General features: G+C 39.0%; 1 protein-coding gene across 14 annotated transcripts in view; it reads right to left on the bottom strand.

The window, feature by feature from the left end:
• Cfap20dc (CFAP20 domain containing) overlaps positions 1–13,343 on the bottom strand; it is a 241,213-nt gene that overhangs the window by 105,434 nt on the left and 122,436 nt on the right. For all 14 annotated transcript variants that reach the window (XM_021244038.2, XM_004864448.3, XM_087182493.1 and 11 more), the window contains 2 exons: positions 939–1,075; positions 310–472 (listed from right to left, as the gene is read on the bottom strand). In XM_021244038.2, the coding sequence (XP_021099697.1) occupies positions 310–472; positions 939–1,075 (300 nt within the window). The remainder of the gene's footprint in view (positions 1–309; positions 473–938; positions 1,076–13,343) is intronic.

Raw genomic sequence — 13,343 nt, forward strand, 5'->3', positions numbered from 1 at the left:
TGAAAATAAGCTAAGAAAACGTAAATGTTCTCAAACTGTAGAGACAACGGTATGTTTATTTCAGTATTATTTTCATAATGCAGAAATAAAGAATACTACAGCAACTTGAAATAATGGAGTAAATACAATGGTAAGTTCCAGAAGACATATATGTGTAAGAATTCTATTTCAGTATCCGCCACTCTTTTCATTACTGAATGCTAAGTCTCTGGACTTAAGATACAGTCATGAATGCAACTTCTGATTTACCTTAACAAGAACATTTCTCATTATTTTTACCCGCTCTCAATCTTTCTGCATGACTCTTACCGTGAACAGGTACAATCTGCTTTACTTGGTGAATATTTTCTTTATCTCTCTGCTCCTCAGTCTCAGACATCAGCAAGGCTGACATTTCTGTGCTGTTAACACACTTCTCCACTGTGGGCTGCTGGCAGGATCGGCTATTTTTGGACCCAATGGACCTTAATGTCTATAAGGAAAAGAAATTAATCTGCATATTAAAAAATGAGTTACATATTTCCTATAGAATCTTCATAGGAAAATATATTTGAACAGTAAGAAAAAAACCTAGAGAAGATGAGGTTAAAAATGATGGAAAGGGAAATACTGCAATTAAAATGGAAGGAGAAAAATAATGTGAGATAAAATATTAGAAAAGCAAGTTTCTGAGACGCACGGGTAAAATATGGTAAAGTGTGCTTATGGTACACTCCATCTTCAGTAGGTAGGAATTAAATTAAGAAAAATTGTGCATTCAGAATTTCAGAGAAAATTAAAAATAAAAACCAGCATTTTAGAATCTGTTCAATGTATGGTGTCTGGTCATGATCCAATGCCTTTTTTTGGAAAGAGATGGCAAAATGTGCCCACATATTGCCTAAAATTCCCCACCCCACCCTCCACGCTTGGATAAACACTTTAAACCTTGTTCCTACCTCAGTGGACAGCCTCAAGTTATTCCTTTTGCCAGAGAGTGGAGGAGGTCCAAGAACTTTGGATCCAAAGGCGATGTGACAGACATCTTGACTTTTACTGTTCCGTACACTACCTGTTCCTCTGTTAATGAACTGATCTGTTTGTTAAAGGAAAGTGGTAACTGTTAGTGGGTATGATGACAAGTACTGTTACAATATTCCTGGAAGTCTAGGTGCCATATGATGTGTGAGTCTCTTCCTCCCCATTCTGGGCTTTTTTTTTTGTTTTTTGAGGCAGGGTCTCAAATTGACCAGGTTGGCTTTGAACTTGGCGATCCTTCTGCCTCAGCCTCCAGAGCAGCTGGGATTACAGACTTGTGTCACCAAGCCCACTCCCTTTAACATTTATTAAAATGCAAGTGCTCCATCAGGTCTTTGTTTCTTTTTTTTTTTTTTTTAAGGCATAGGAGGAGACAGAATATTTTTTAACAAGGTGACTCTAGTAATTTTTACACTATCATTTGAGAACCACTACTTCAAATATTTTTCTTTAAAAAAAAAAGAAAGAGAAGCTATCAAAAATACATCTTACTTTCCCCAGTATCTCCAGGTGTTTGCACCAAATCCTACCTTTCTTTCTGGGCACAGAGCTAAATTACATCTCTGAGCCTTCCCTGAAGGGACACAGGCCATGTAACTGACTGGGTTAGCAGAATATGAGAAGTGTAGGCTATTTTCTGGCCTCTAAAATCTCCTACGTAATCCCGTGTGCTCTTTCCTCAGCACCTCTTGACAAGCCACGGAAGATCCTGTGGAGGACTTTCAGGCCTGCAGGGGAATATCTAGATGAAAGCAGCTGGGTCGGAATCGCCTTAGACCACACTGAGGATTCTTTGTGAGCACAGTCAGCCCTCTGGACTAACAGAGCCGCTGAGGGTGAGGGCCCTTAACTGAAAAACCTGCTACCACCTGGAAATCTGCTATGCCCCACCTGCAAGACGGACCAACCTGAATACTGGGGTGAAGGCCTTGCAGAAGCCCACGCCGTCTCCAAGTCTGGGCATACGTGAGCTCCTGTCTACTCCCCCCTGCCCTCCCACTCGAGGCTACTCCTCTGGCTAGTGGTTGGTCTCACTAGGCTCTGCTATGAAGTGTGACTACATGGGTCAGAATTTCAAAGCACCCCTATGCAGGAACGTAAGAAAAGGCACGCAGGTTTGTGAAATGTGCCATGCTCAGAAAACTTCAGATAGTTAGGTCTGAGCGGAGGTAATGTGTGTGGACATACGGATGGTTTTCTGGGGGTCTATTTTTGTGCTCACACTAATAATGAAGGTGGAGATGTGGGCAGGGGTTAGATGGCTGAATGGAGCAGGAAGTTTTCATGGACAGACAGCCTGAGGTGGCACCAGTTTTCTTCAAGTTCCTGAAGCCCTATTAGGCAGAAGAGGAATCCCACTTGTCTAAAAGACAGAATCAGGACTCATATGTAGGATTTGTTCAGAAAACTTTTAGTCCAAATAAAGAACCTCTAATTAAAGCATGTCTGCTGGCTGAGGTGGTGAACTTTTTGACATGTGGAAGGTGTGCCAGCAGAAGTTTGGGCAGCTGCTCTCGATACTCTCAGGCAGATCCAGACCTCAGATGACTCCCTAATTTACATCTCTGTCCACTCCCCAGTTCTGGGCGCCACTGCTTATACCCAGTAGCCTCAGTCAGCTCTTCTTCCGTGTCTCAGGGACACTTCAGCTGGAAACCCGGCCTGATGAATGAGCCGTCAGAACCTCGGTGTCAGACTGACGCCTCCTTCACCTCCTCCACGTTCAGTCCATGTCTGCCTCTTCCCATGTCCTCCACTAGCACCAACATGCAGGGGACCATCCTCCCTCTCCCAGATGGCTGCAAAGCCGCCTCCCAAGTGTCTATTAGGTCTGCGCAGCTGTCTGGCCTCATCCTTTCTCTAAAACACAGCCAGAGAGGTCTGATGCAAACGTAAGTTGAGCGGAATCATCTCCCTTCCTTCACTCTCAGCTCTTTGGAGTAAGGAGAACGCCCCTCACCTTACCTGGGTGAACCTGTTCGGACACAGCTTCCTCTCCTACTCCCCTCATTTTCTGCTTTCATCCTCTCCCTGATGTTTCTGTATCTTCTCTCTAAATGTGCTTCTCCCAGCAGATTAGCCTGTTAAGTTCTTTTGGCTGTGGCAGCATCTCTGTATGCTGTGCCATGCCCAAAAGCTCTTCCTTTCTCTCCCAGCCTTTGTGTCTCAGCCCAACAATCACTTCCTCAGGCAAGTCTTCCAGATCTTCCTCACGAGGGCAAGGTGCCCTGATACAGGCAGTTCCATAGACTTTTCCTCTCAGAAGCTGTCAGCAGTGTACTTTTACCTGTGACTGGGATGGGATTCGGTGACTAATGTGTACTGTGGTAGATATGGATGCAGTGGCCTACTGTCATCCAGCAATGCCAAAACTTAGCCCAGTGCTGGACACAGAGCAGGCACATATTAGATTCTTGCTGAGCAAAATGAATGAACCATTAAGTGAAAAGGGTCAGAAGGAAAGCTGTATTAAATAACTCAAATATTTCTAACTATGGTAAGAATTTCATTCTAAGAAGAATCTACCTGTGGGTTTTAGGTGTAAAACAAGGCAGGCTGGACAGGCCTGTGCAACTCCAGGATGTGGGGGTAGGGTCAAAGGGTCTGTCTGAAGAGCAGACTCTCAATGGTGGCAGTGCTCTGGTGCCATAATCAGATGCTATTCAGGTTACAACTGAAATGCCCTAGTGTTGCCAAACAGACTTGGCTGTGTGTGCGGCTATTTTTTCCTAGGCATTTATAAATATCTATTTGAATAAATGGTTTTTAGTCTCTCAAGATTAATAGAAAGAAATGATGCTCAAATTGCAGACCACATGGCAAAATCTTTGATAGGCATCATTTATATTTTTTGTGATCATTTATCTTACTGTCATGTAGATTTTCCCAGAAAGAAAAGACTACTGAGGGTGTAGAAGGTCGCATGGGACACAGTGCAGGTCTACAGGAGGATTCTGTACCAGCACACAACTAGCTCCCACTCTCAATTCTAGGAACTACTCAGCTATGGATCTTTTTGTTCAAATATTTTACAAGGACAACTTCTTCTCCTTGATGTTTTTTTGCACATTCTTCATCTAAATGCAGATTCCTCCCAATAAACTGAAATTCTTTTGAGTGAAAAACCATTTCTTTGGTCCTCTGTGTATCCCCCATCTGCTGAGGCCTACTTAGCACATGGTAGGCAATGGTTAAAAATCTCACTCAGATTATGGATACTATGCAAGATTAAAAAGAAGATTTTGAGAGGAGGGAGAATTTTAGTAATTCTCCCACAGAAGAGTTCCACTCACATTTCTAGCCATGATTTCAACAAAATGAATATATTCAATGTTCATGGTTGCAATAAAATAACTCCCAAATATTTTTAACGTATTAGAGGATTCTCTTGCTTAGCAGTGAACACCTAATGACTATTAAAGGTATATCTAAATCTGATATGCTATAATCCTCTAAATCATAGAAAATCAGACTTTATTCTGCATAAGTTATTCAGTATTTATAAGAGACTCCACTATAAGATTTCTTTAAAGAGTAAGCTACCATAGCATATTTAAATTTAAATCTATTTTTAAAAAATTACACTTTCCCCCCTTGCAAAACAGAGCATACTAACACTTCACTATTTAGGACCTTTTAAACAGATTTCATTAGCCTATTATTACAATTAGCACATCAAGTCTTAAAACCTGGTTCATAATTATCTCTATAAACATGTATTATTCCATGTATTAGAATAGGGTCCTAATTAAAACTTAGAAGGAAAAGTAATTTAGATTTTTGGTTTCTTAAAAAGTAGACAGGACAAAGTTCCTATTATGAGAAAAGTCTTAATAAAACTACTAGCAAAAATTCATGCCTTTTAAATTCTACAAAGAGTTCTTTTAAGAGTTGAGAGCAATATGCATAAAATAAGATTAACAATCAAGGGATTAGATTAAAGTCATGCTGTAGGCATTTAATTTCCTTGAATTTGTGGAAAATGAACTTGGTGCAGGTCAGAGATGTTACCATTAATTACTTTGCTCTTTTACTGAGGGGTACATGACTTTGTAGTTAAATTATAAAACCTGAGGGTCTACTCTCTAATTGTCTTTTTAAAAATAAACATTCATTTTTGTCTCAAGATACAATGTTCTAATTATTATAGTAATTTAAGTTTGAAGGGTTTCTGAAGCCTAACCAGAAAAATCTGCTGGATTTTCAACTCTAATCACTCAGGGGTTGTGCTCAACCTTACATCTATTATCTAACAATCAAATCAGAATTAAAGCTGGCACCAAGTCCAGTCTTTGAATTGGATTAATTTTTATTTTAGTGTATGTGTTGTTACAGAGAATGTAAAAAAATATGGAAAAGACTTATCTAGAATGGCAATATTATTTTAGGCAAAGTACTTACCCATTCTAAGTACGAAAAAGTGACGTAACATGCTGAGTATTCTAAGTATTGAAAAAGTGATGTAACATGCTAAATGTTCCCTAGTGGGGACTAAATGCTTAGTAAACAAGTTATTAACACCTTCCATCTTGAGTAGTATTTAACAGCTCACACGGCTGTTCAGTTATTTATTCCTCCATTCACCCATTCTGTCAGTAGCGACTGGGCATTTAGTCTGGGCAGGCACTGGGTAAGATATGGAATAAGGAGTACAGCCACCTCCTTCAGACGGCTCAGTCTCATTGGGAACATGGATGTTAAAGTGAGTAATTAACAATCACATGATTACAACTGTGATAAGAGATATGAAGAAAAATTCGAAAGGGTGGTAAGTGTGTTTGCCAGGGGCTTGGTATCTACTCCTCAGGGTCTGGGAAATAGTATTTAACTTGAGACCTAAATGATAAAGGATACCATGGTGCATTACAGATCTTTATACAATTTCCGGTATCCTGGATGTGACATTATTATTCTATCTCTGCAGAGGAAGAAACTGAAACTCACCAGATCTGCCCACATTCAGGGCAGGGGTTCAGGAGCCAAGGCCTCTATAGGCCTTCCTCCTGTCACACCTGATACGGCCTGTAGTGGGCTTAAAGGGCATGGCAGGGGATTCTTTGCACATCCAATAGCATCCAATGCAATCTGCTAAACCCATCAACTAAAAAATTTTGTTTTGCTAGATAAAAAATGGGTCTATTGATGACTGCATAGCTAAGTACAAAAACCTTCATGAGTATGATAATTCAGTGCATGTGATAAGGACAAGTAAGGCTTATGAGGGATCAAACACAGAATATAGTACCAGTTTAATACCCTTTTCCAGAGGGAAGGAAGAGATGGGGTGGAGGACCGTGCAAACGGAAGCAGGTCCAGGGCCAGGAAGGTAACACAGCAAGAAGCCACAGGTGAACACGGGGAGCTGTGCCTAACTGGAGAGTGCATGCCGGATGCAAAGTGCTTTAATTAAACACTTGTTTCAGATCTGTTAGAAGACCACCAGACTGTAAACGATGAAAGTGCAATGAAAAGTAGATAAGTAAACGACTAAAGCAGGAAAGGCCTGGATTACAATCAGTCTTCGACTTTTGCAAATAATTAAAACCAGTACTTAGGCTTATCTTATTAATAAAAAGTTTGACAGTTTTGAAAGGCAATAAAATAATATTAAAAGCTAAAATTAGAATATCTCTTTCTATGCTGAAAGGAGGAGGACCTTAGTGCAAAAACATCATTTGTGTAAAGTTGGGATATGCTGACAAGATAAAAAGTAATAATGTATACAGGATATTACTTTTCATCAGCAACTTAATTTATAAAAAAATTAGCCTGATTTTTGTTCCTTAATGAACACAGACATATTTTTAAAAGGGAAATGATTTTATTATTTCAAAAAAACTTTCCATTTTGAATAGTAGGCACACCTTATTTACAGGCCTTGGTAGATGATTTCCATCATTTGGGCTTAGAAATAAGGCAGCTTCCTATAAACTGAGCAGGCTTACTGGGAAGATGAGGCTTGAAATCACTACCAAGAAACCGCTTCAAGGGAGCTAGCAGTTAAGAATGATCTGTGAAACCAGACAGCCTGGTCACACCACAGCTCTAGCTCTCATTAGGCCTTGGTCTTAGCCTCAGTTTCATCACCTACCAAGTGTTGATTATGGTGTTAAAGGATTAAATAGGGTAGCTAGGAACCCACTGAAGAGGTACGAAATGCTAGCTCTGATGACGACAATAATGATTTGCTGCTAAATATCCTTATCTGTTCAAGTCCACATTTACTTTCTATGCAAATTTATAAAGCCATCTAACTAAAAACCATGAATAGGACTTCTATAGGTTTTTGTTTTTTTGTACCGGGGATCGAACTCGGGCCCTTGTGCTTAGGACTCCTAAAGTTTTGAAGATCAAATTCTAGTGGAAGAGAGCAATAAGCAACTGAGTAAAAAAGAAAATCCAGGCAGTGATAAGTGCTCTGCTGAAAGTAAAAACACAGTGATGTGACTAGGAATGCCTTGAGGGTTACTGAAGATCACTAATGATTACAGACACAAATTCAACACTGCTAAAATTGTATGTGAAAATACACAATCCAATAAAATATTTTACAATTCATACTGATATATATGGATAGCTCCTTACTATAGTATAAATAACATTACTTGTTTAATATTTAAATATACATTTATAGATTTATTTTGCCAATAATTTTGGGTTTCTTTCCCATTGTATAGTTTTAAGTAAAAACAGTCATATTAAGTAGAGTAATATATTTTAATTTTACAGCAATTTAGGATTTTTCAAAATACAGAAAGTATAAAGAAGGCGGAAATGTCCAATAATTGCTCTAACATATAGCTGACATAAGTACTAAACATAGAGACTTAAAATTCTCTAATAGAGCTATAAGGCCTCCCAGACCCTGTGTCCACTTCACTTCCCAAGGCAATCATTAAGTTTTTTGTGTTTCCGTATGCACATATCCTACATGGATGACCATCGTTTTTATGCACATCAGTGGGATCACACTGAAACACCACTAGGTTCCACTTTTCACTGCTTAACATGGCTCCGAGACCTCCTAGACCATCACTGACAGAGCAGGTCAGTCTAGACAGCTGCGCAGTATCTTACTGTGTGCTTATTGCATTAATTCCCAAATACATACAAATAGTTTATTTGTAGGTTTTGTTGTTATAAGCAATGCTGCTATAAATATCTAAAGGAGAAATGGAAAGTTGGTACAAGTCAACCTACCAGATTAATGCAATTATCACACTGACAAAGTGCATTCTTCACATTTAATATTGTTTTATTATTATATTAAGGTTTGTAAATGTTTGACAAAATTTTCACAGAAAATTAAAACTCTATGAATGGTTTGTACCATCTTTGCTGTAACATTTCAGATATACTGATCAAAGTCCATTCTAAACCATTTGACATTTTTTTAAATGAAGGAATGTGACCAGTTATATTTCTTTTTTACTGAAGATGGAGAAAAAGGATATGAAATTCAAATGTAAGTTTATACTGAGTTTACTCTGAATTATTACCAGACACTGAAACTAAAGATTGTGGCATTTAACTAACAATCAACCCAAAGCAAGCTTAGCCAAAAGCTGAAGTTTAGAAAAGGAGAAGAGCAGCTTGGCTTTCCTGAGTCAGAATTAAAATTCTTTTCCTTCTAGGTTCATCTGCTTCAGAGCAGATTTTGTTATTCGGTTTTAATGTTGCTTTCATAATGCAGAACCCAAAGAAGAAATTCTAATACAGATTTCACTTATTCCAAAGATAATTAGCTGATTATTTTATGGTTCTTTGGCCAGATGAATTAATTTACCCATTTGCAAATGTGCTAGGAAGTAGGGATATCAGTCTTATTTAAAAAAGGGGTGAAAATCTAATAAGACTGCTGCTATGGAAAGAAGTGCACTAGGGAAAACTGCCTTCTAATTTTTAAGTAAATTGCTAGTTTTGATTTGTGCTTAGCAGACCACTTCATCTTGTCATTAGTGGCTGAATGCTCAGCTTCAATAACCAGACCTGATTCTCTGGTTCAATTAAACTGGGCTCCCATTAATGAAAATAAGATCATCAGATTCCACAGTCATCTGCAGACTGTCATTAACTAATGTGCACTGGGAAATGAGAGCCAACAGTGGGAATGTGTCGCTTTTTGGAAACACTGGGTTTTTGAAAACAGAATTATTTTTTTAGTTTCATTAAAAGCTCTTGATCAAACTATGACTTTCAAAAAACACACTCCAAAACAACTATGTTTCAAGGTTTCTTTTTTGCCTTGCATAAAAACGCTAGAAAGCATCCATAGGAAATGACTATGTCTTTCTCTAGAGGCCTCATGGGGATCTCTCAATACGTACATTTATAATGAAACATCACAATTTCTGACATGAGTACTACCCAGTCAATTATAAGAGCACACATTCATTTTCTCATGCAATTCAAATTTCATCATGGGGAGTCCATTTTTTAGACACAAAGATAAACAGTGAAGTATCTCCTGGCTTTTTCCATAGTAAAAAGTCTGTCCTTGGGCATACTCATTAGTTACCCTTCTCAAATTATATAACTTATACTGAGAACAATAATTATTATTATAATATTTGCTTGCAGTAACCTTCCAAGTCTATGAATATCAATAGCAGCAACTGAAAAGTATTTGTAGGAAGAGAACCAGAAGTGCAATGTATGCTCATTTAATCTTAGCTGCCATATATGTGCAGGAGATTGACCAAACAAGAACTACCATAAACCCTACGATTACAAATGCATGTAAACATAACTGGGACTCACAGGGCTATGCTACTGTAGGATATGTTATCAGATGGCAAGTATTATATATATATATATGCCTCAATTTTACTGTTATTATGCAGTGACAACCTACTTACAGAATTTTCAAAATATATATACTAACATCCCCCCCTCTGTAAGTTGGGTTCAAATGTGGCCAGTGAAAAAGTTTCTGCTTAAGTAAAATATTGAATTAATGATGAAATTAGTATTATTTGAATTCTCCTTTAATCTCATACTTTTTTTTTTTTGTACCGGGGATCGAACTTGGGTCCCTATGCTTGAGAGGCAGGCAGCAAAACCACTGAGCTAAATCCCTGGCCAATCTCGTACATTTTAAGTATCACTGAACTTTAATTTTAAAAAGTTAAAATATCTGAATCCAGATTTGCGTTTTCATTTAAAAACATAATTAGTTCTTCAAGTTGCACCAGAGACGCCCAATCAGCCCACTGTAGACAGGCAGGTCTGCTCACACCCTACCGAGGTCCCGAGTTATGTGGAAGATGCTGCATCACCCCGCTGCAGACAGGCAGCCACCTGGTTCCACACTACAAAGGCGCAGAGGACACAAGACCACCAGACCAAGGTACTGAGTCCTGCTACTCCTAGCCCAGAGGTAGGGGCTTCTGAGCCGCCATCGCACTGCTCCTGGTCCAGAGGAAGGGGCTTCCTGGTCACCATCTCTCCCGCTGCTCCCAGCCCAGAGGAAAGGGCTTTTGGGCCACCTTCTGTCCTGCTGCTCCTGGCCCAGAGGAAGGGGCTTCCAGGCCACCATCCCTCCCACGGCTCCCGGCCCAGAGGTAGGGGCTTCTGAGCCGCCATCCCACTGCTCCTGCTTCCCGACCACCATCCCTCCCGCTGCTCCCAGCCCACAGGAAAGGGCTTTTGGGTCACCATCCCTACCACTGCTCCTGGCCCCTGTCCCACCTCTCCCAGCTCAGAGGAGGTAATCCGTGCAGGCACTAACAGCCCCCCACCCCAGTCAAAATGAGAAAACATATAAATAAGTCTCAAAATCAGACTTCCAGATCACCTACAGCAACCTCAAAGGGAAATGAGATGGAACACTCTGATACTCAACCACCTGGACCCACTGAACTGGCAACAAAAGGGGATCTGGAAAAAATGAAATCAGAAATAATTTATCAGATAAAAGGAGAAATTGTGCCCCTAGTGCAAGACATGATTAATAAATCTAGAGAGGAGCTCAGGAACATGATGGAATCCCAACAAAGAAACAAATGGAATGCATGAAACAGATGGAAATAGATTTCCAGGACATGAAAAACTCCACTGAAAGTCTACACAGCAGAATGAGCCAATGTGAGGACAGAATTTAAGATATAGAAGATAAGATTGCAATTAGTGACCAGGAAAAGAAAAACTGCTTCAAAATTATAAGGGAACATGAGAAATCAATCCAGCAGCTGCTAGATGATGCAAAGAAGAATAACATAAGACTGATTGGGCTCAATGAAGAAACAGGAGAGAGTGGAGATGACATAAAAAAAATCTCTTCACAGGAATAATGGTAGAAAACTTCCCAAGCAGGGGAAAAGAACTTGACATACAGATAAGTGAGGCATATAGGACTCCAAATAGTCTTGATCAAAAAAAATCTACACATAGGCATATAATTGTTAAGATTCCAGAAACACAACAGAAGAACAAAGTTCTACAAGCAGTCAGAGAAAAGAAACAAATCACATACAAAGGAAAGCCCATCAGAATCACAGCAGACTTCTCAACACAAACCATCAAGGCAAGAAGAGCTTGGAGTGACATATTCCAAGCCCTAAAAGAAAACAGCCTCCAATCCAGATTGATGTATGCTGCAAAACTATCTTTCAAAATGTATGGAGAAATAAGATACTTTCATGACAAAGAGCACCTTAGGAACTTTGTGAATACCAAACCAGCACTCCAAAGAATTTTACACAATATCCTAGGAACAAACACTGAGGATCACAACCCCAGGAACCAAAGCAGAATGAACCCATCTGGCATGACAAGAAATTAAATGGAAAGGGGGAGAACCCAACAAAAAGAAAAAGTCATGGCAATGACAAGTCAATACGTTTCAGTTATAACCATCAACGTTAATGGTCTCAATTCACCAATCAAAAGAAATAGACTGGCGGAATGAGTCAAGAAGCAAAATCCAACAACATGCTGCATATAAGAAACACACTTAATTCAACAGGAAACTTATAGACTGAAAGTTAAAGGGTGGAAAACAATACTCCATGTGACAGGAACCCAAAAAAAAGCAGGAGTAGCTATCCTCTTTGCAGATCAAGTAGATTTCAAACCAACACTGATTAAGAGAGACGAAGAAGGACACTACATCCTTGTAAAGGGAACAATCCAAGAGGAAGAGATGAAAATCATAAATATCTATGCACCAAACACTAGTGCACCCAACTATATAAAACAAATATTAACGGACATGAAAAGTCATATATGCACTAATGCAATTGTAGTGGGGGACCTCAACACCCCACTGTCACAAAGAGATAGATCGACTAGACTAAAAATAAGTAATGAAATACTAGAACTCAATCGAACTCTTGAACAAATGAACTTAACAGATGTTTACAGAGTCTTTCACCCCACAAAATCAGAATACACATTCTTCTCAGCTGCACATGGGTCATTCTCCAAAATAGACCACATACTCACACAGAGAACATGTTTAAGTAAGTGCAAAGGAATTGAAATTATCCCCTGTATATTATCAGACTATAGTGCGATGAAATTGGAGATCCATAGCAAAAGAAACTCAAAAAATTTCATAAACACGTGGAAATTGAACAACACACTTCTGAATAACCAATGGGTTACAGAGGAAATTAAAGAAGAAATCACACAGTTCCTTCAATTAAATGACAATGACAACACAACATTTCGGAATCTATGGGACACAATGAAAACAGTCTTACGAGGGAAATTCATAGCAGTGAATATGCATATTAGGAAAACAGAATGAGCCCAATTAAACAACCTGATGCTGAACCTCAAGCTTCTAGAAAAAGAAGAGTAGGACAACCCCAAAGCTCATACAAGGGAGGAAATTACAAAGATCAGAGGAGAAATCAATGCAATGGAGACTAAGAGAACGATACAAAAAAAATCAATGAAGCCAAGAGTTGGTTCTTTGAAAGAATCAACAAAATTGACAAACCTTTAGCCAAACTTGTCAGAAAAAGGAAAGAAAAGGTCCAAATCCATGCAATTAGGAATGAAAAGGATGAAATTACAACAGACCCAGCAGAAATCCAGAGGATCATCAATACCTACTTCCAGAACCTATACGCCAATAAGATGGACAACACAGAAGAAATGGACAGATCCCTAGATACATATGAATTACCAGAGTTGAACAAAAAAGACCTAAAAATTCTGAACAACCCAATATCAACCAATGAAATTGAAAATGTAATTAAAAACTTACCAACTAAAAAAACCCGGGTCCTGGTGGCTTCACTGCTGAATTCTACAAGACATTTAGAGAGGAACTGCTGCCACTACTGTTTAAACTCTTCAATGAAATTGAAAGGGAA

This window comes from Heterocephalus glaber, unplaced genomic scaffold, assembly GCF_053883595.1.
Source record: "Heterocephalus glaber isolate CG9 unplaced genomic scaffold, H.glaber_assembly_v1.0 deba00001472, whole genome shotgun sequence".
Classification (NCBI taxonomy): Eukaryota; Metazoa; Chordata; class Mammalia; order Rodentia; family Bathyergidae; genus Heterocephalus; species Heterocephalus glaber.